Consider the following 21,380-nt stretch of genomic DNA (forward strand, 5'->3'; position numbering starts at 1 on the left):
ATGGGAGTAGCGAGAGACATACCCAACCAAAAAGAGTGGGAAACACCAGAAGGGAGCTCAGAGGACCAGTTACTGTGAACCCACTGGTTAGTTCCACACTACAGTCTGTGAAGCCAAGAGCAGTGCTCTCTACTTTCTCCCAGCAGCCCTTTGACCTGTCACGGAGGGACGGAAGACTGGGTTTCTGAGTGTTTTTCCTCAAATTCCTAGACATATCTCTGGATTCGCGGACCACACTTTCTTCCCTCTGATGTTCGGCTGCCTCCCACCCCCTCTTGAAAAAGAAAAAAAATATATAGAGAGAGAGAGAGAGAGAGAGAGAGAGAGAGTGAGTGAGTGAGTGAGTGAGTGTGTGTGTGTGTGTCAGGGGCCTCAAACATCTAACGTTAACAAGTTTTTTTAAAAGGGATCAAGATCAGCCATTTACTCACCCTAAAAAAGAGCCTTTTAAAGAGGGCTGAAAGAGACTATGCAAAAATGGCATCTTCCTACCCCTTGCTCTATATATATTGTCATAGCTTCTCACTTTGACAAAATAAGTTACTACTTTTACTCTACTTACCACTCCAGAGTCCACACATTTAAGTAAATGAGCTGGCTTCCATTCCTTCTCGTATCAGTGTAACTATTAAATTACCATTAGTCTAATCTGTACAAACCGACTGAATACGAGGGCATAGTTTAACCTGAAGAATCTTTGTTTCCTGCACAAGCAGGAAAAACACCAACTTCACATTCGCAGCCTGAAAGTTGAGTTTGTAGAACTAGAATTTAGGAAAAGTTATTACTTGTAAAACGAGCATTTTGAATGTGGAAGTCACTAATAATGCCATTTTTAAAGTCACCTTTCAGAGTATAACTGATTCATCCGTTGATGATTGTTATAGCAGTTACATCAATCATGCTTCAGAAACCTATTACATACTGGCAACCAGTATTGCACTTTTGGTCTTGTTTTTAACACAATTTATATTACAGTTTGTCATCAGATGTTACAGTATTAACCAGGGATGTATACAACACAACACATATTGCATTTTCACATACCTGAATTTTTATTGTGCTTTGTTTAATTTTCTGAATCTTTCTCCGCTCGATGAATCCCCTGATTCTAGATTGTATAATTATAATGCTCTTCCGGGTTCTTAAGTAAGCTCCTCTTTGGTGTTTCATAGCTAAATATGATCTGTAATGCTGCTGTAATATAAATACTGCCTTTCTGTAGGTCATATACTGTAATTTGGTTTTATTCATCAAGTAGTAAGTCTGCAACGTAACAGCTGCTGCTCTGAGTCGAACAAATTTTCTACGATGCGCAGCCATGTGAAGAAAAGACTGAATCTTTCTTGCAGCACGTTTTTGCTTTGCCATTTTTCTTATTACTGTTCCACGATAGGCAGACTGAATAATTATTATGGCTTGCCTTTGGGCAGAGTACTCAGCTTTCTGTAAACGAGCCATTCGACAGGCTCTGTACCATCGCTGAATCGCAACTGTTGAATCCCGAATTGCTTTGTAGCGAGTCTTCATTCTATGGCATCGGAACGCAGACTGAATTGCTATTGCTGCCGTCTTCTTCTTAAGAAAACGTCTCCTGTCTAAGTACATCTGTAAGACTGATTGAATACGCCGAACTGCTTGTATGATTGTAGCCAACTGCCTAGCTTTTTTAGCACGAAAAGCAGACTGAAGACAAAGGGCAGCCTTTTTAATTTTGGTATAGTTTTTTACTTCAGCTCCTCTTGCCCTGTTAGCTCTGAACCTTTGCTGTACAACTCTGACTGCCCAACGAAACTGTTTATAATGATTATGCTGTTTGTGCATACGATAAAGAGACTGTATTATAGTTGCTGATGCATGCATGATTTTCAGTTCTTGTCGTGCTTTCATGCCTCTATAAGCAGCCTGAATGACCAGCACAGATTTCTGAATTGTCAGATATCTCTTCCGTTGAATTTTTCCTTTAACATAGAATCTGTAATAATTCTGTATGACTACAGCTGCAATTCTCATTCTCTGGTAGGAGATTTTAATCCTATGCATTCTAAATGCTGACTGTATTGTGCTGGCAGCCAAATGCATATGCTGAATGTTTCTTCTTGTTTGAATACCCCTGTACAGAGACTGTATACGAATAACTGCTCTACGAAAAGAAAGGTATTCCTGAGTGTGCCATCTTACCAAAATTAAAGCTCTGTATCTTCTCTGAAGGACAACAGCAGCAGCTTTAAGGGAAAGATACCTTTGTCGTTCTTTAAATGTTTTAAAACGTCTCTGAAGAACAGCAGCAGCATGGCACATTTCTTGATGTTTTTTTCTTGCCCTCATCTCTCGAAAAGCTCTCTGGATGCAAGTGGCTGCTTTCTTCATAGAAGAGTACTGCTGTACTGCAATTCCTCTCAGCTTACTGGCTCTGTATCTTTTCTGTATTACTTGGGTTGCCCACTGTACTTTTTTGTAACAACAACTTTGCCTGTACATTCGATAATTGCTTTGTATAATGGTGGCAGCATTATGTTTTTTCTTTAGGAGCTGTCTTGTTTTCATTCCTCTATAGGCAGTCTGAAGAACTAAAACAGAGTTGTACTGTTTTAAATACATTTCTCTCACACGTTTTCCCTCCTTGTAAGCTTGGTAATGTTGTTGTATAGTTATTGAAGCAAATTTGACAGATTGATAGGAAATACACATTCTATACATTCTTAAAGCTGCTTGGATAACTGTAGCAGCCCTGTGCATCTGTTGCATCTTTTTCCTTACCACAAAGCCTCTATAAGCAGACTGTATGGTAACAGCAGCCTTTCGGAGATGAAGATATTCTTGGTGCTGTTGCTTTGCATGTGCTGTTGCTCTATATTTTCTCTGAATCATAACAGCAGCTGTCCTAAGAGAAATATATTTTTTCCTTTTAAGAAAGGATCTAACTCTCCTTTGAAGAAAGGCTGCAGCTACATGCATCATTTTCAAATGTCTCCTGGTTTTCATGCCGCGAAACGCAGCCTGGATACAGAGTATGGCCCTCTTCATAATCCTGTATTTATGTACTTGAACATTTCGTTCTTTGCAAGCACGATACCACTGCTGTATCTGTTTAGTTACCATGGATAACTTTTTGAAAGCTTTTTGTTGTCTGTGCATTTGATAATATGACTGTATTATTGTTGCAGATTGATGCATAATTCTTACCTTTCTTCGAACTTTCATGCCTCTATAGGCAGCCTGAAGGACAAGGGATGATCTCTGTAACATTAAGTATTTTTTACGTTCCACTCTCCCTTGACAAAATGCTCTATATCTAATTTGAATTACAGTTGCTGCCAGTTTCACTGCACGATATCTAATGTTTATACGATGCATCTTAAACATGGCTTGAATTGAAATAGCTGCCTGGTGCATGCAGTGAATTTGTCTTCTTACTTTTATACCTCTATAAATAGCCTGAATTTTAACAACTGCATTCTTTAAAGACAGATATTCCTGCTTTTGATACTTAGCTTGAACAACTGCACGATACCGCCTTTGAACCATGATAGTCATAGCTTTAAGTTCTGCATATTTTGTTTTTACTACATAGGATTTGTAGGTTGCTTGTATAATAGTAGCAGCTTCGTTGAGTTCCCATAATTGTTTCCTCACTCTCATCCCACGGAAAGCAGCTTGCAAGACTAAGGCAGCTGCTTTTGTTTTTAGATAAAATGTACGTTGTTCCTTTTTCATACAGTAAGCTCTGTAGTGTCTCTGAATCACTAAGACAGCTTGTCTCAAAGTTTTCAACTTTGATTGATTTACATGCATTCTGTAATAGGATTGTATGATTACTGCAAATTGATGCTTCCTTTGAATTTGTTTTCTCACAGTTCTTCCTCTCCAAACTGCCTGGAGCTGTACAATACAGTTATGCAGTTCCATATATTCTTGCCGCTGTTTTCTACCTACAATACTGGCTCTATAATGCCGCTGGATAGTTAGCACAGCACTGTTTATAAGCCTGAATCTTTGAGCCTGGAACTTTCTAAAGGCAGTTTGTATTGTAACTGCAGCAGCATGTTGCCTTTGAACCTGTTTTCGTACTTGCCAACCACGAAGAGCTGCTTGAAGAGAAATCACAGCTGCTCTTCTTTTTAAGAAGCTCAGTCTCACTTTGTAACCCGTTTTGTAGGCTCTGTACCACCTCTGAATCACAATAGAGGCCTGAATCATTGCTTGATATTTCATTCTTGCAGCATGAGCTCTAAAAGCTGTCTGGATTTTAACAGTGGCTGTATACTGAAGTTTAAGCATTTTGCGTACTCTATAACCTCTGTAGGCTGCTTGCAAGCAGACAACTGCCTTTTTGACTTTCAAGAATTTCTGCCTCTGACGGATTTGCTCTTGGTATGCACAATAACGATTCTGAATGATAACAGTAGCGGTATACACCCTCAAATAACGTTGCCTATCCCTTTTCATTCTGTAGTAAGCCTGGAGCAAGGTTGCAGCCTCTCTCCAGCTTTGTACTTGTTTTCTGATCAGATGCCCTCGCACTACAGCTTGAACTCTGACACAAGCTTCCTTCAGTTTCCTATATTCTTCTTTAAGTTGAAGGATGTATTTTTGGGAACGGTATCTTCGTTGAACATAGAGTGCTGCCTCCCTTAAAGCACGGTAATGTTTACGTGCTTGTATCATTTTTATAAAAGCCTGAATCTTCACTGCAGCAGCTTTTAAATTTTCAAATTTTTTCTGGGCAACATAAGCACGATAACTTGACTGAATTTTCACCACAGATCTCAATATGTGGGCCTCTTTCCTAGCTTGCATTCTTCTGTAGGCAGATTGTAGCACAATGGCAGCAAGGCGCATTTTCTGGAAAGAAGAGACAGCATTTTTAGATGAAACATATGCTCTGTATCGAGTTTGAATTATGCAAACAGCATTTTTAGTCTCTTTGTATCTTTTTAGTTGTTGATATTTTCTCACATGCGACTGTAATGTAACAACAGACTGTTTCATGAGTAAAAATCTTCGCTGCTCTTGTCTCATTCTCCAATGTGATTGAACAACATAGACTGCTTTTATTTGTCTATATAACAGACGAGTTTTCCTGCCTCTAAAAGCAGCTTGGAGGACTGTAACTGCTGCACGTTTTTGCAAATAGTTTTCTCTTTGAATTTTACCCAACCGATAAGCTCTGTAATACTTTTGAATCATCAGTATGCATGCCCTTTTTTCCTCATAAACATGTTTAGCCTGAAAACATCTAAGCCAGGCTTGAATCTGGATAGCACTTTTTCTAACATGTAAATACTGCTTCAAATCTTTATGCATTCTATACCAAGACTGTATGACAACAGCAGCTTGCTCTCTCTTAGCTAATTTTGAGGCTTGCCATTTTCGGAAAGTAGTTTGCAACACTATCGCAGCTTTAATTTTCTGCTCAATTTTGTGTTTTCTCCATCTTCTAAATGCAGATTGAATGACAAGTGATGAAGACTTTAAAGTTTCATATCTTTGCTGATCTTGTTTTGCCACCAAGGAAGCACGCAAATGTCTCTGAATTGTAACAGTTGCCCAAAGAAGTCGTTTATATGCAGCAGCAGCAATCAACATTCTTATCCTAGCTTGCACAAGGATAGCATAGTATCTTAACTGTAGATATCTTTTTCTAGCAGAGAATCTCCTCCAGTAAGTCTGCAAAATAGAACAGAATGATAAATTTATGGATTAAACTGAGATTATATTAATATTCAAGTTGGCCTAGAAGTTTCACCCCAAGAGCTAGTTACTTTTCTTATTGAAAAAAAGAAAAACAAAAAGAACCCCCCAACTTTGCCACTTTCAACATTAATCCTCAGTTTATGGACTATTCATCTGTGGGTTCCAATTTATTCACTGCTACCCTATCCCCAGACTAACGGTCCAGAACTTTTTTCATGATCACAAATACAGAATGCATTAAGGCTATTTCTTTTTACATACCAATTCTGTGCCAAAGGGCGAACTATTAAAGCAGTTAAGATTCCCTTTCAAACTATTGAGAAATAAACTGAGAATTAACACAAAGTCCCAGAGTTTTCTTACAAAAAGTTTAACTAGCATTTGGGTTGAAGTCCACAAGTTACTGTTGGGTATTTATTTATATATTCTTATTTATAAGAGTTCTGAATTAAAAGTAACAATAAGGGGTTCTCATACGTATTCAAAGTATGTACCACATCTTAATAGAGAAAATGTCTTAGGTATTAGCACAATCAGGAATGAGACAATAGATGACTACTTCTCCTCCCACAAAAAGCAAGCATCCTGTGGCACCTATAGCAGTTGCTTATATAAAGAAGGATTATTAAGAAATTAATGAATTTTCAGGCTCAGTGCTATTTAGGAGCTGGAAAAGAAGCAAAACAGCACCATGTGATCAGAAATTTAGGAACCACTATTTTAAACCCTTTGGTGTACCAATGGGAAACATTAAAAACAATAGCAAATACCAGCATTATGTCCCATTTGGCACTTTCAAAGGAATAGTCTAGAGTTCTGGGTAGTTTAGTCTGCAGCTACTGAAAGCAGAGAATATTCTGCTTTAAGTCTTTGTGATGCCACCAGCAAAACCTCTGACATTGGAATGTGCCTTTTCCTTCAACTTTAAGTAGAGAAGAAGCTTCTTTTAAAAAGCTTTATTGCTTTTTGCCCCCGTTAACTTAATCGTACCTGGATGACTGTAGCGGATTCACTTTTAGTTTCCTCCAGTTTTGCCATTTTTAATTTCAAAGTTTTCCTCTCAGCTAAATATCTTCTCCAGTGTTTCTGAATGAAAATTGCTGCGTTAACTTTTTTCTGGATGCGCCGGTGAGACAGAAAATTTATTACAGTTGATTGAATAATCCGAGCAGCTTTGTCTTTTTCCTGCAAGGAGTGAATTTCCATTGAAAGTTGTTTGTTTTTAGTTTAAAAACAAAAAACAACAGAGTAGGTACCCAAAGCTAAGCCTCCATCGTTTCTTGAAGGAAAATGAGGTCACAGCATTATCAGTTCCAAAAATTTACTGGAATACACATTTTACTAGATCTTAGTTTGAGTAACAATGTTTATTTCTCCCTCAAACACACATTTTCAAATAAGCTTCATGTGCTTTTTCAGCATCAAAACAGGATCCCTCTAATTGCAATACATAAATGCCAATTAGTAAAACTATGTTGATTATAGTTATTTTCAGAGATTTGTCAAAGGGAGACAGTTTCCCACTAATAACAAAAGTTAGTTAATATATATGTAGTATCATATTTCAACCCCCACCCCCACCCCTTTAGCTTAGGCGAGAAGATTTGTTATTTCTTCACTTCCTGTTACTGGAAGCAAACTTTCCTGAAATAGATCTTAGGGATTTCAGCTGGTAAGTCATTATAGATAGTACGTTATGTTCTTGCCTTCTCCCCTTGGACAATCTTTATTCACATCTTCAGCACTTTTAACTTTAGATATTAGCAGTAGTTCTAGCTTTTAACTTCTATATTAAGGAACTCTTCGACGAAGTTCCTCACCTTGTGCAGTAATGATGGTTCTTCGAGATGTGTGTCCATATATGGATGCTCCACTGTAGGTGTGCTTGTGTCCCTACACTGCTAATCAGAGAACTTTGGTAGCAGTGTCTGCTGGGACCACACATGTACTGTCTCTCCTCGTGCTGCACCACAAGACTTATCAGCACATGCAAGCTAACCTCCCTTATTTCCTTCTCTACCACAGAGTCATTAACAAGAACTCTGAAGTAGAGGGGAGGAGGGTGGGTGGCGTGTGGTTTATGCTGGGGCTGGGGACTAAATAGTCTCTTTTGTCCCAGTGTATAGATAACCAGTGACTGGAGGGTAGGCCTGGAGTCCTTCAGAGTGCGAACGAAGGCGTCAGTCTTCCCAGTGAAGAGCTTCATGCCCTCAAAAGGGAAGGTCCTCAACTGTGGACTACCCCTCGTTTGGGAATCCTGACAAAATGAAGCTATGATGCTCATTGCATTACCACAGCTGTAGAGATGAACCTAGCTGCCATGTCGGCTGCGTCGAGGACAGATTGCAGCAATATCTTTGCCACTAATTGGCCCTCCTGGATAACGGCCTTAAAGGAATTGTGATGTGTCTGTCAACTTTTCAATAAAGTCATTCCGTTTCGAGTAATTTATGTAGTTGTATTTCGCCGTGAGGGCTTGGTAGTTGGCGATACAGAACTGCAAAGTGCCTGAGAAGAACACTTCTCTGCCAAAAGGATCAAGGCACTTCCAATCCCTATTATAGGGAGTAGTCCTGGATTGATGTTATTGGCTGCGGGAGTTGACGACATCCACCACAATGGAGTTGGGTGAGGAGTGGGAAAATAGGAATTCAGATTCCTGGGCTAAGACATACTATCTTTTATCCATTCGCTTGCAGGTTGGCACTACTGATGCCAGGGCTTGCCACAAGATGTTTTCCTGGACTAAAATGGCCTCATTAATCAAGAAGGCGATTTTTGAGGAGGACGAAGAGTGAAGGATGTCAAGAGCTGATGGTGGGTGTCCTTGACTGCCTCCAATTGTACCTGGAGGGTGTTTGCAAGCTCCTGGAAAACATGAAAGTCATCTGCCAAAGATGGAGTGGGAGGCATGATGGCTTCGTCCAGAGACTAGAATATGCTCCTTGGTGTCACTTCCTCCTTGGTACCAGCTTCCTGTTCCTCGATCTCTTGAGGCAGTTAAGAACCCCTAGATGCTGCGGCCAAGGGGGTATTCCAGGAGGTTTCTTGGGTGAGGCTCAAGAGGCATGCTGTTGGTGCACCACGCAAGGGCAGCACAAGGAGAGACAGTGCATGAGTGGACCTAACAGACACTGCTATCAAAGTTCTCCAATCAGCAGTGTAGGGACACAAGCACACTTACAGTGGAGCACCCATAGGGACACTACACGAAGAAGAAAAATGTAATGCTATACACGTGGTAATGAAGCATGGTGAAATCCTGCAGCCTTGAATGTACCCCAGCTACCTTTCACTTTTAAGTACCTGAATTAAAGTTTGAAGTGGGCAACAAGTTGTTTGGCAATTTTTATAGTCCTGTATATTTCAAAATGAACATATAATTTAGCATAATTCCCTGTAGAAAGTCAGAAATGGAAGACCAAGATTGTTGAAAATTCCAATTGAAATGCTTTGGTCAAATTGTGTGTCAAATCCTATACATTGCACAGTGGCAAGAGATCTAGCTCAAATGTGGTATTCTTTTCATTTTATTTTAAATTGTAAAGAAGTGTGGAGTTCTTCATAAAGTTCAGTAAAGCCACTTCAGCCTTGACTTGGGAAAAAGGACTGAAACACTCTTATTAACATTAAATGTAACCCTGGCAGAGCACTAGTCTTTACATTGACTACCTCTCATTCTGAAGAGAATGAAAAGATGCATTTTGCTCTAAAGCAAGATTGCGTCAACCATCTTAGTAACATATGAAGTCCTCAAAAAGTTACAAATACTACTCTCTGAAGACTATCCATTTACAACTTTGTTGATTTTGTATCCCGCACTGTACCACAAACCAAGAGTGATTATTACAGTAAAAACTTTTTTATCCGGCATGTTGGGGAAATGGGGGGTGCTGGTAAGTGAAAAATGCCAGTTAACTAAACATTGGGTGCGGGAGAGGGTGCAGGGCGTGGGCTCTGGGGGGGCGCTCACCTCAGGCAGCTCCCCATAAGTGGCTACCTGTCCCTGCTGCTCTTAGGCAGAGGCAGCTCTGTGTGCTGCCCCTGTCCTGTGCACTGCCTTCGCAGCTCCCATTGGCCTGGAACCACGGCCAATGGGATCTGTGGGGGGCGGTGCCTGCATGGCCATTCTTCAGCCTAGGAGCAGCAGGGACACGTCGCCACTTCTGGGGAGTCACACGGAGCCAGGTAGGTAGCCTGCTGGCCCAGCGCCAACCGGACTTTCTATGACGATTGGAAATGCTGGTTTATAGAGCTTTCCGGCTGGTACAGGGCCAGATAACAGCTTTTACTGTACTACTTCACAAAAGAATGAAATCCTTGATAAAGATACCTGATGGAGTTTTAGCTCTGCGTTCAGTCTGTATTTCCTCCAAACTGACTGAATTAGCCGAGCAGCTCGAGTCTCTTTTCGAAGATCTAGAAGCCGTGAACACAGAAACGACAGATAGGTAATAACCACCTAAAGAAATATATATATATAAAAAAAAAAACCACGGTAAGTTAGGCCTGTTCAGGAGACGATGACAGTTTATATGATATATATATAAAAACTCTCTCACCCTCTCATCAGGAATAGTATTTGACATATCTGAATGATGAATCATAGCTGGTATTCCACCCAGGTCAGAAACAGCAGTATTAATCAACTGGAAATTTCTCTTTTCATTGTCAAGAAGTTCCTTATAGAGGACTGAGGTAGTTATAGCTTTAACACAGAAGGAAAAATATAATCATGTTTGTTAGTCAGATTAAGGGTTTTTTTTTTTAAAAAACCACTTAATCTGCTTCAAAACCTTATATTAAAGAATGACTCACTTTGGTCAAATGTTCCATCCAACATATTTAGAGATGTATCAGATTCAGAGGAAGAATTTAGTGCTACTGTACCAGTTTTTGTACATTCTACTGTTTGAGTGGTACACTGGGATACAGCTTCCAAAGGCACATAACATGGATGATAGTGGTGAATCAAATAGCACAATACTCGACCATCTGAGAAAGATACTGTGAAGTTTTCCACCTGGTTAAAAAAAAAAAAAAAAAAAAAAAAAGAATTCTCTTGAAATTTTTCACACTCATGAATTAGTACAAGTTTAAAATATGTCTCATTTGTCATAATATATCTGTAACTGGATAGGAATGTGGCTATGCAAATTTTTTAATATATACTAAGGAAAATTAAATATATGCAATTCAAGTTATCTGAAAGTAATGCTCATTAACTGAGTCCATGCTATGGCTCTCCATTCCTGAAAGTCAGAAATATAAAGGGATGTCTACCAAAGTAAAAGTGCATGTCATAGAACAATAGTTAAAGAAACCAGACATGGAGAATTCTATGGAAGGATCCTAGAAAGGACCTTCTATACTATAGCATAGTATGTTACTGATGTTTTTACCAGCGTCAAAAATGTGCTAAATATTTTCAGAATAAGATAGCACCTGTAGCCCATAAATCTTAAACATACTTAGCCAACTGACTACTATCTTGGAAAGCAAGAATACGTAGAGAAGCAGTATTAGGAAAGCAAGACAAGCAGAATAGAGAAAGGAATACACAAAATGCTATGGAGTTGCTTGGGTGGTACAGTATCCATCATCTTAGTTCCTTGATTTTTATTTATGGGAGTTAAAGAATGGTCACAATCCCTCACACAAACCAAAGACATTTAAATGAAGACTGATTGTGAGACACAATATCAGGGATGACATTCCACATACACAAGTATTAAAGAGAAGTAGGCATGGATGCACTTGAGACAGAAACAGAGGAAAATACACAAAGTGAAATTCATGAAGTTCAGAGAGGAAGGAGGCTTCATTGATTAGGACTCAGAAATGGCAATGCCTGGGAAATGAATTTGAAGCCTCCTAAGCTTAAAATAATTAAGTTAGATTTTGCTTTCCTAAAGTGTGCAGGTGTGTCAGCCATTCTGATGAGCAGTGAGTCTCCTTGAAGAGGGTTTCACTCCTTGCTCCCTGTCCGTAAGAAACACCCTACCTCTTGTAAAAATGATATGACTGCTTGGGGAGGGACAAATACTCACATGACTCTCTTTAATATTAATCTTAGTGCCTGAAGGTTATGAAAAACTTGTATAGTGGAGGAATTATTTTGGACCAAAAGGCTCATTAAGAACATGTCCTTTCCCACAGACTGGAATCAGTCACCAATGAGATCCTTCTAGGAAGTCTTTCAAAGAGTTTATTCTGCTTGCTCACTAATAGAGGGAGGATTTCCCTGGGGTGATATGTAGCCAAGCAGGTAGTATACACATTCACTGTGGGAATTCTCTATTAGGAGAATGTATTAAAAATGATAGAAATGCAACTGGGCCTATGAAAACACATCCTGGATATCTGACGTCCCACCTCTGGGATAGTCCAAGTAAGACTGATAGAACTTCATCCATTACAATGCTTGTAACAGATCAGTATTAAATCAATATATATTTGATAGAACAGATTTAGAGTTGAAAGACTTATATAAACAGTTCCCATTACAAGAAAATTGTAGAAGCAGAAAAAAACTGACAAAAAGGAAATGCAATGCATGACAGTTCGTTAGCAAAAGTTAGGCTAACTGTAACCCTAATAACGCGAGATTTGTAGAAGCAAGGAATGTGTAAGGCAAGTGGGAAAAAAACTGTGTAAAAAGTTGTTGCGACCTTGTGTAAATAATATGGAATGTAGACTAAAAGTCTACATTAGTGAGCAAAACAAAATATCAAAATGACCTATGTATAAACAAAATGCAGTTGTTGCTCATTGTCTGTAACAAAAGGTATAAATGCTTGCTGTAATTGTTTACCTTTTAAAAGACCTGTTTAGCTCTCTCCCTCTATGCAATTAATAAAGAGAAAAAAAATAAAGCATCTGACTTGCTGTACCCAAACAAATAGTAAGAACAAAATGTACTTGCAGATGTACAAAACCTGGAAATATATACACAAAACAACAGGACTACTTACCTTAGTATTGTAAAACCCACAAACAGCATTGACCCAATCCATCAGCAGCTTCACATTTTCGCTGTAACTTTCAGATGAGTAAGTACTGCTGGTTTTTCTCACTTTACTTTGATTAGAGCAGGACACTAGAGTAGCCATTTTTGTCTTAATATTGTGTGTATTCTTTAAAAAAGAAATTTCTTCTTCTAACTGCTCCACATTAAGGGAAACATCCACCTTTAATGGAAACAAACAAATCAATTTTTCTGATATGTAAAAAATGTTACAGTGATCTTATATACTTGATGTGGTTAAATGGAGAGGGGATAGTTTCAGAGAAAGCATCTTAAGTAAGTGCCAGGGATTGATTGCTCCCACTATTTAGTAATATAAGTTTCCATACTGGATCAAACCAGTTGTTATTTCAGTCCAGCAGCCTAGATGACAGTAGCCAGTACCAGATGCTTTTAAAATAAGCTTATAGGGAAATTTTCTTCCTACCTGGATCGATGGTTGGTTTATACCACGAAAACATGTATTTTTTCTTAATCCTAACTAATGCAATCGTGGAAGTGGTCATCTACATAACTAATTAAAGAGACTTTGGATCTCCTCCAACATCTTGTTGTTGACTGATGCAAATGAATAATTCATTTTCTCTGCAATATTCTTCAGCATTCAATTGCTCCTTTAGCTTCCTGATAATTCTGCAGCAGTATTCTCCTCAGGATTCTTGCATTAAGATATTATATATAATTAAAAAAGTCTCTGGCTACTTGCTTTTCAGACTTACATCTTATGTTTTACTTTCCATAATGTATACTCTTTCCTATTGGATTCACTTAAGCTGGATATACATTTTTGAAGAATATTTATTTGGCTCAAGTAACCTCTTAAACTTTGCCATTAAGCCCAACTCTTCTACTCTCTGCTTCCTTCTTCCATTTAAGGCTATACATAATCCTTGACTCAATTATAGGTACACTAATTAGCCTTCATACTAAGTCCAAAGGTGCTTATTTCTTCAGTTTTTCCCAGTTTGATCCCAGAAACATATGGTGGAATACGTTACGTGGAAGAGTCACAGCTCCAGAATTCACTTCCTATGATTGTTCACCAAAGGGAATGTTCAAGTGTTTGGAAGTGGTATTAAATACATACATCTATTTGAGCTATTTTTAGTAGCTCTAAGAGAATTCCTCAGCAGGTGGCAAGAAGTTAATTTCTGTGGCCAAATTACCTGACCATTGTTATCACATACTTAACCTTTGTTATAGTATCTGGCACAAGTACAAAAGAAATTCTATGAACAAGTGTACAGAACCTAATTAAAAGGAGTTCTGAATTGTATTACATTTTAGAACCTAGCGCATCAATGTAGCTAATAGTTATAAAGCACTTTGAACATACATTACACAATGAGGTCTAACCAAGAGAATCCACAAAAGATCATTCTCATGGGTCACCCAGCCAGGTCAATCCAGACTTGACGATTTCAAAGACTACAAATTCTTTGTTGCAAGGCATGCATTATCTCCTCTCGTTTGTAACATTTCTTAAAATTCTTTACAACTACACACAACTTTATGCAATACCTGGAAAGCAAAGGCAATATTCCACAGCAGTGCTAAAGTTCGCTCTCTGTGCCTGTCCACAATATCCCTAGACTCGATTGAAGCACCTATAAATCAAATACAGCAGTGATTAAAATATGTATTCCTGTTCTTCAAATGCATAGTTATTCTAGCACTACTTTTCAATTCTTACCACATTCATCTTTCAACTGAATTCCCCGCTCTTTAAGAACATGAAGGGCAACATCAACATTATGCATCTTCTGGAGACGACTTATTGCAGGAACTCTTAGCTTCTTTGAGAGACTCCAGTTTTTCGTGAGGAGTTCCATTGTTCTCCTAACAATAAAGAGATTTCATATTGAAGTGTCTTAGTTCAGCTTACAGAAGGATTAGACAAATATAGATAGTCACAAAACCATTCTGTATCAACTTACACAAGACGAATGCCACATTGCAAGTCTACAGCTAGATTTGTAACAGCAAAGTCAAATTCATCAAGTGGTGTCTGAACATGACTAACAGGTAATCCCAGGAAGCCAAGATGACGGGAAAGGTCACCTTCACCACTCAGGAAGTCTCGTGAAAATGCCAGTAGAACATCTTTACTATTCTAAGAGGAAATAAAAAACTTAGACCAAGTGACCATTTTGATCCCTTCCCCCAAATGCCTTTAGCTTTGTTATTTGTCGTTTAGTACTATGCATAAGATACAAAAATTCAAGTACTTAAATATCTCTTCATGGCATTTAAATTGTGTCCACAATATTATAACGCTGACACAGATAGCTAACTGGTTTCCTAATGACTGCTTTCATAACTTCCCTAGGTGTACAGCAAAAAAATAAATAAATAAATAAATCAAGCTGCTGTAACATTAATCATACCTGTTCTGCATCCTGAGAAGTTCGTGAACAATTTTTCTTTTTATTTATTCATGCATTTAACTCATTAAACAGTGTTGTAGTCTAAGTAATAGACACTTTTATACCATGACTTGAACTAAAAACCATTTTTACTCTAGTCAGTTAAACATAAATGAGGCTATTTACTAAGCAAACGTCTAGCATGACAGATAGGGACATGCAGCCTAGCTTTCTAGAACAAAGTATTGTAAGACAGCCCTCAGATAAACTTTCAAAATGCAAGAGGATTTAACTTCAGATGACAAATGCTGTGGCAGAGCAGTATTTAGTCTTAGAAAGAGAAGGAAAGCACCTCTAGAATGCAAGGATCTTGAGCTCTCCCTATAAATTATATGCACTTCAGAAGTCCTGATGGTAAGTCTTACATAGCTAGTGACCTCCTGGAAAATTTGCTGAGTGTGAATAGTACTAAAGTCTTAACATTAAAAAAGCAACTTTATATTATATGCATATGAAGTCATATGTTCAAACATCAAACAACATTGTTAAAAGAAATGGCTACCATACTTTACCTTGAACTCTGCATCCTTGCAGAAGAGGCAAGGATCGTGGTCAATGATTCTAGACTGTTTGGCATGATCAAGAAAGCAAACTAACAGCAGCAATTTTTTCAGTGTAAATTTAGACAAAGCTTCTTCATGACCTAAAAATATTAAGTTCATAAAGATGTTATTTATGAATGCAAAGTTAAATGCTAAAAATAGTCTATTTTAAAAAGTAGTAATTACCATCCCGATAAAGGTGAGGTACAGTGGGGTGTCTGTATTCAGCTGCTATATCAGGGTTCCAAAGTAGGCGACTGAGAATAAACATTGCCAAACCCATAATATCACTATTACTCTCCAAAGCAATCAGTTCTCCATAAATAGTCTAATGAGAAAAAACAAAAAATAAAGGAAACTCTTTAAAATTAAAAAAATGCTCACAATTGTATTATTTCTTTCTTTAGAGTTTCAGTAGGATATATTCAAAATAAATAGCAGTACACTATTTAAGAGTTTCTCACTAGCCAAAATAGTTAGCAACCTAGCCCATTTTTTTGAAAACAGATTAATCTGCAAAACAGTAAACAAAGTTTCAGTCCTAGTTTTATTCCGGAAGGTATCCCAAATGCAATGCCCATCTAAAAAGTTAAAATTAGTATCAATGTGATCTACTGGCTCTTCGGTGTCTGGAAAGTGTTCTCTGCTTCCATCAGGAGCTCCCTAACCAGTCCCAACATAGCTGGCTGCAGTATAGTGGGAGTGCACTAGGCGTCAATTTCCTACCAACTACTGAAGGGTAAAGTTACTTGAGCAACAGCAAAGGAGCATCAGCCCAGTTCCAGGGTATTCCTCACAGAAAGGCATTTTCAAATTGCCCGATGAAATATTCTCTTTTGTAACAAGACAACCATGAATTAAAAGGAAATGTGAAATTGTTCTGTTCTTATAATAAACCAGAGCTGCCTGCCAGCTACAGTTGAACTTGAGATCCACTCTTGGCACAGGCTTTACAAGAATAGAGTATCCATAAGAAGCATTGCTTACTTCCAGACCTATGCGTAGCCACAAAGGGTTGTAAGATAAAAGCCAGTTGAGGACTTTCTGTCTTTCTCCTGAAATGAATGCAAAGTATGATGAAATGTTAAATTCAGCAAACACTTTTAAACCATATTTCATTGTTACAAAGCCACCTGGTTAAAAAGATTTTCTACTCTACTTGCTACACTTATAATAAATACACTTTCAATTCTATTTTACCAAAAATACTAAATATCAACAACATTTGTACATTCTTACCAATATCTTTCCAGAGATGCCTATCTTTCCGAACTAGCAAACGTCTAGTTTCAATCTCAAACTCCAGTCTCTTAATAGCTTTAACCATTGTTTCAGAGGTAAACAAACGGCATGCTGCACGTCGTAGTTTATTCAACCTGCATCGAGCAGTATAAGCTCTCAGGGACATTTCTTCTTTTGTTGGTGCTCTAGGAACACTGGCTTTATGATGATTTTCTGCTCCCAAGATAAGTGCAGCTGCATTTACTAATTGAAAAGAGAATAAAAAAGAAAAATAGGTCTATATATGACAAAGGTAAATTAGCATCTGTCATAACTATAAAAGGGAAGGGTAACAGCCCTCCTGTGTACAATACTATAAAATCTCTCCTGGCCAGAGACTCCAAAATCCTTTTACCTGTAAAGGGTTAAGAAGCTCAGGTAACCTGGCTGACACCTGACCTAAAGGACCAATAAGGGGACAAGATACTTTCAAATCTTGGTGGGGGGGAAGACTTTTGTTTGTGCTCTTTGTTTTGGGGATTGTTCGCTCTTGGGACTAAGAGGGACCAGACATCAATCCATGCTCTCCAAATCTTCCGAACAAGTCTCTCATATTTCAAACTTGTAAGTAACAGCCAGGCAAGACGTGTTAGGTTTATCTTTATTTTCTCAACTTGTAAATGTACCTTTTGCTAGAGGGTTTACCTCTGTTTAAGTAACTTTGAACTTAAGGCTAGAGGGGGTTCCTCTGGGCTCTTTGAATCTGATTACCCTGTAAAGTTATTTTCCAGCCTGATTTTACAGAGATGATTTTTACCTTTCTTTCTTTAATTAAAGGTCTTCTTTTTAAGAACCTGATTGATTTTTCCTTGTTTTAAGATCCAAGGGGATTGGATCTGGACTCACCAGGAATTGGTGGGTGAAGAAGTCTCTCAAGGCTACCCAGGGAAGGGAGTTAGCACTTGGGAGTGGTGGCAGCAAAACCAGATCTAAGCTGGTAATTCAGTTTAGAGGTTCTCATGCAGGTCCCCCACATCTGTACCCTAGAGTTCAGAGTGGGGAAGGAACTCTGACAGCATCTGTTTTATAAGAGTTCACTATTTTTGCTAATCATTTTACTTCTATTTAAATGCACACTAATACACAGATGACATATCTAGTATAATAGAACTCTGCATGAGAAAAATCAAACTTCTCAAGACCATACACTTTCAGTTAAAGAACATGGAAAAAAAAGAGAAATATATAAAACTTCAAAACAGCATTCAGAATTCAGTGCAACCTCTACTGAAACAGATAACTGTAGAGCTAACATTTGGGTATCAAAGTAGCTCTGAAAATAGGGATGCAAATTGAATTTCCTTTCATTCCAATCTCAGGACAGAAGTTCATGAAGGGTGGGGGAGCAGGGGGAATAAAATAAAAAAATAAAAAAAAAAAGTCAACCGCCTCTTGATATAAAAATTACCCTTATTGAAAAGTTACTTAAACATACACACAGATAAATTAATGAAAGCTTAATTGATACTAGCTTTTAGCTAGTGGTTACATTCATCATATATGAGTTTAATTAAAAAAAACTCCTGGAGCAAATTTTGCTTTATATATTGACATTAAAGTGTTCCCATGATTTAGCAGAAGTGCACTATTTCAAGTTACCTACTTTACCTTGTGAACTCTCTGTTTTTACAGTAAAGTCATCAGGTGTAAGTATGAAATTTAGCCACCAGGTAAAGCCTCGCTGCTGCTTTTCCTTCCAGCGCTCATCATAGAACATGTTTTTAGCAGCAAAAGGCATTGGATGCCTAGGAATGACTTAAAGGGGGGAGGGTGGGGAGAAAAGATTATTTAAATAAATAACTTTAATTTGAACTTTGTCTATGTTTCTTCCTAAAAATATGCAGTTCTTCACTTTAACTTGAGTGACTTGCACAAAAATGGAATTATGAGGAAAGTATTTAGACACCACATGCCACTTTTATTGTACTTGCTGTCGTCTTCAACTAATAAGTTCTTCAAGACAAGGACAGTTATTGGTATGACAGCTCATGCTATTATCTAGTGCTTTATCAATATTAGCGGTAATGTTAAGTAGCCTGGTGCTTTTAAGTATACTGAAAAACCTTTGAAGCATGATTTATTGTCACATTTGATTCCACATATCTGCTTCATGAGTGTATTCAGAATCACATCTGTCTACCATAAAACAAATTATTAGCAGAGGTGAAAAAAGAAATCTGGAAATAAGGGGCTACATTGTCAAGGGGACTTAGGCTAGGTCTACACTGGCAATCGAGCGACAAAACTTTTGTCGTTCAGAGGTGTTATCCCCCACCCCCACCCCGAGACACAAAAGTTTTGCCGCGGCAAGCATCAGTGTGAACAGCGCGCTGTCGGCAGGAGCGCTCTCCTGTCGACGTGAACTCCACTCGTTGGGGGTGGAAGTAAAACAGCAACTACACTGCCCGACTTTCAGCGATACAGCCGTGTCGCTAAAAGCTATGTAGTGTAGACAAAGCCTTAGGCTACATCTACACTACAGGGGGGAGTCGATTTAAGATACGCAAATTCAGCTACGTGAATAGCGTAGCTGAATTCGACGTATCACAGCCGACTTACCCCGTTGTGAGGACGGCGGCAAAATCGACTTCTGCGGCTTTTTGTCGGCGGCGCTTACTACCACCTCCCCTGGTGGAGTTAGAGCGCCGATTCGGGGATCGATTGTCGCGTCCCAACGGGACGTGATAAATCGATCCCCGAGAGGTCGATTTCTACCCGCCGATTCAGGCGGGTAGTATAGACCAGACCTTAGGCACCATTCACACAGCCCCACCCCCTTTATCTCCACTGTGGAGCAAGGACTTGAACCCACGTCTCCCATATCAGGTATGTGCCCCAACTACTGAGTTAGGGAGTATTCTGGGTTAAGGATTATTCTCAATCTCTTCTGCTGAAGCTGTTCCACTTTGCATTACTAATTAAATATTAATTGGGCCAGAAAGTGAGAATGACTCTGTAGCCTGGTGGTTAGAACACTCCATTGGGATGTGGGAGAGTCAAATTCCAGTCCCTGCTCTAATTAATATTTTATACAACATGAAACAGCCTCAATTCAAAAGATTGAGAAAGACCCACTTAAATATTCCCCATAGCCAGGACACTGTCCTGGTATATAGGAGACCTACTCTAGAATGTGGACTTGAACCTGAGTCTCCCGCATCCCAGGACAGTGTCCTAACCACTAAGCTAAAAGTTATAAGGAAGGCATCACCACACTACCACCTCCTCCCCACCATTTTGTGGCTCCACCCCCAAAAAACTGTTTCAATATTATCAAAACAAACTGTTTCATTTTCAGCTTACCAAAACATTTTGATTTTTTGGTTCAGTCATAACTATCTGGCAAAATCTACATGAATTCACAAGCAGTTTTGGGTCAACAAGAACAACACTTTTCTCAAAAACTATTAGCCAAAAAATTTGCCCAGTTCAATTATGACATTCAATTCAAGAAAAATTCTGGACTTCATAGATACTGAAAACCTCTGTTTACCTGTTTTTAATGGTTTTATGAAGGTCAGCTGAGACTGTGCCACACCATCAATGGGTTTAGTAGTTTTGTTGATAGTTTTAGACAAAGAACCTAAAAAATGTTAACAAAATATCAGATGTCAGGAAAAAAAAAAAAAAAAGTGAGACTACCACCACCAACAAGCAAGCAAGGTGTAGTTAAGGATTATAGCCTTGACTCCATTCTTTACCAACCCTGTCAATTATGGGTAGGGGTATAACATGTGTCGGAGAAAAGATCATCACTATAGAAAATTCCTTAACTCTAGCTGGTATAGGTTGAACAGAGGTTTTATTTTTAATCTTTAAATTAGCATCCTTCAGTGTTTCAGGAAAAGTAAAAAACAATATTTCAATGTCTTCTGTGATGGAGAAACATTAATTCTCTAGATGCTATGTAAGCATATTATACATAAGTCTTCTGGCTAATGAATGCTAGAAGAATGCAGATAAATTGCTTTGCTTGGCAGCTGTAAAAAGAGTGAAAGAAAAAATTGAAGTGTAAGCTGACAATTAAAAAACACTACTGCATTCCATGCTTCCTCACCACACTGAGAAAAAAGTATTACCTGTAATTGTTCTCAGAAGATACGCATCCTAATGGACTACCACTTTAAAGGCTATTACCAGCACAAGGTATTCATTTCCGAAGTTCAAAATTCTAAGCCACTGGCATCTATCTGGATGGTCTAGTGGGTAGGAACCTAGCCCAGGCCATGGGAGACCTGGGTGTCCCGAGGTTCACGGGACCTCCTGGGTTCAACTCCCTATTGTGACACAGACTATCTATGTGACCTTGGGCAAGTCGTTTGGTCTCTGGATCAGTTACCCATTATAAAATGGGATTTTACCTTGTGTTCATCACTGAAGGAGGTAAGATATGAATTCATTCTGAAC

General features: G+C 38.5%; 1 protein-coding gene across 1 annotated transcript in view; it reads right to left on the reverse strand.

The window, feature by feature from the left end:
- LOC113407287 (abnormal spindle-like microcephaly-associated protein homolog) overlaps positions 1–21,380 on the reverse strand; it is a 39,278-nt gene that overhangs the window by 11,235 nt on the left and 6,663 nt on the right. Inside the window, exons 4-18 of the mRNA XM_026655616.2 lie at positions 20,467–20,556; positions 18,582–18,728; positions 16,932–17,177; positions 16,680–16,747; positions 15,879–16,020; positions 15,663–15,793; positions 14,662–14,837; positions 14,418–14,563; positions 14,246–14,331; positions 12,672–12,887; positions 10,516–10,720; positions 10,260–10,405; positions 10,031–10,159; positions 6,688–6,882; positions 1,048–5,670 (exon numbers count right to left, since the gene is read on the reverse strand). Coding sequence (XP_026511401.1) covers positions 1,048–5,670; positions 6,688–6,882; positions 10,031–10,159; positions 10,260–10,405; positions 10,516–10,720; positions 12,672–12,887; positions 14,246–14,331; positions 14,418–14,563; positions 14,662–14,837; positions 15,663–15,793; positions 15,879–16,020; positions 16,680–16,747; positions 16,932–17,177; positions 18,582–18,728; positions 20,467–20,556 — 6,746 coding nt within the window. The remainder of the gene's footprint in view (positions 1–1,047; positions 5,671–6,687; positions 6,883–10,030; positions 10,160–10,259; positions 10,406–10,515; positions 10,721–12,671; positions 12,888–14,245; positions 14,332–14,417; positions 14,564–14,661; positions 14,838–15,662; positions 15,794–15,878; positions 16,021–16,679; positions 16,748–16,931; positions 17,178–18,581; positions 18,729–20,466; positions 20,557–21,380) is intronic.

The sequence above is a fragment of the Terrapene carolina genome, unplaced genomic scaffold (genome assembly GCF_002925995.2).
Source record: "Terrapene carolina triunguis isolate 2854851 unplaced genomic scaffold, T_m_triunguis-2.0 Scaffold210, whole genome shotgun sequence".
In the NCBI taxonomy this organism is placed as follows: domain Eukaryota; kingdom Metazoa; phylum Chordata; order Testudines; family Emydidae; genus Terrapene; species Terrapene triunguis.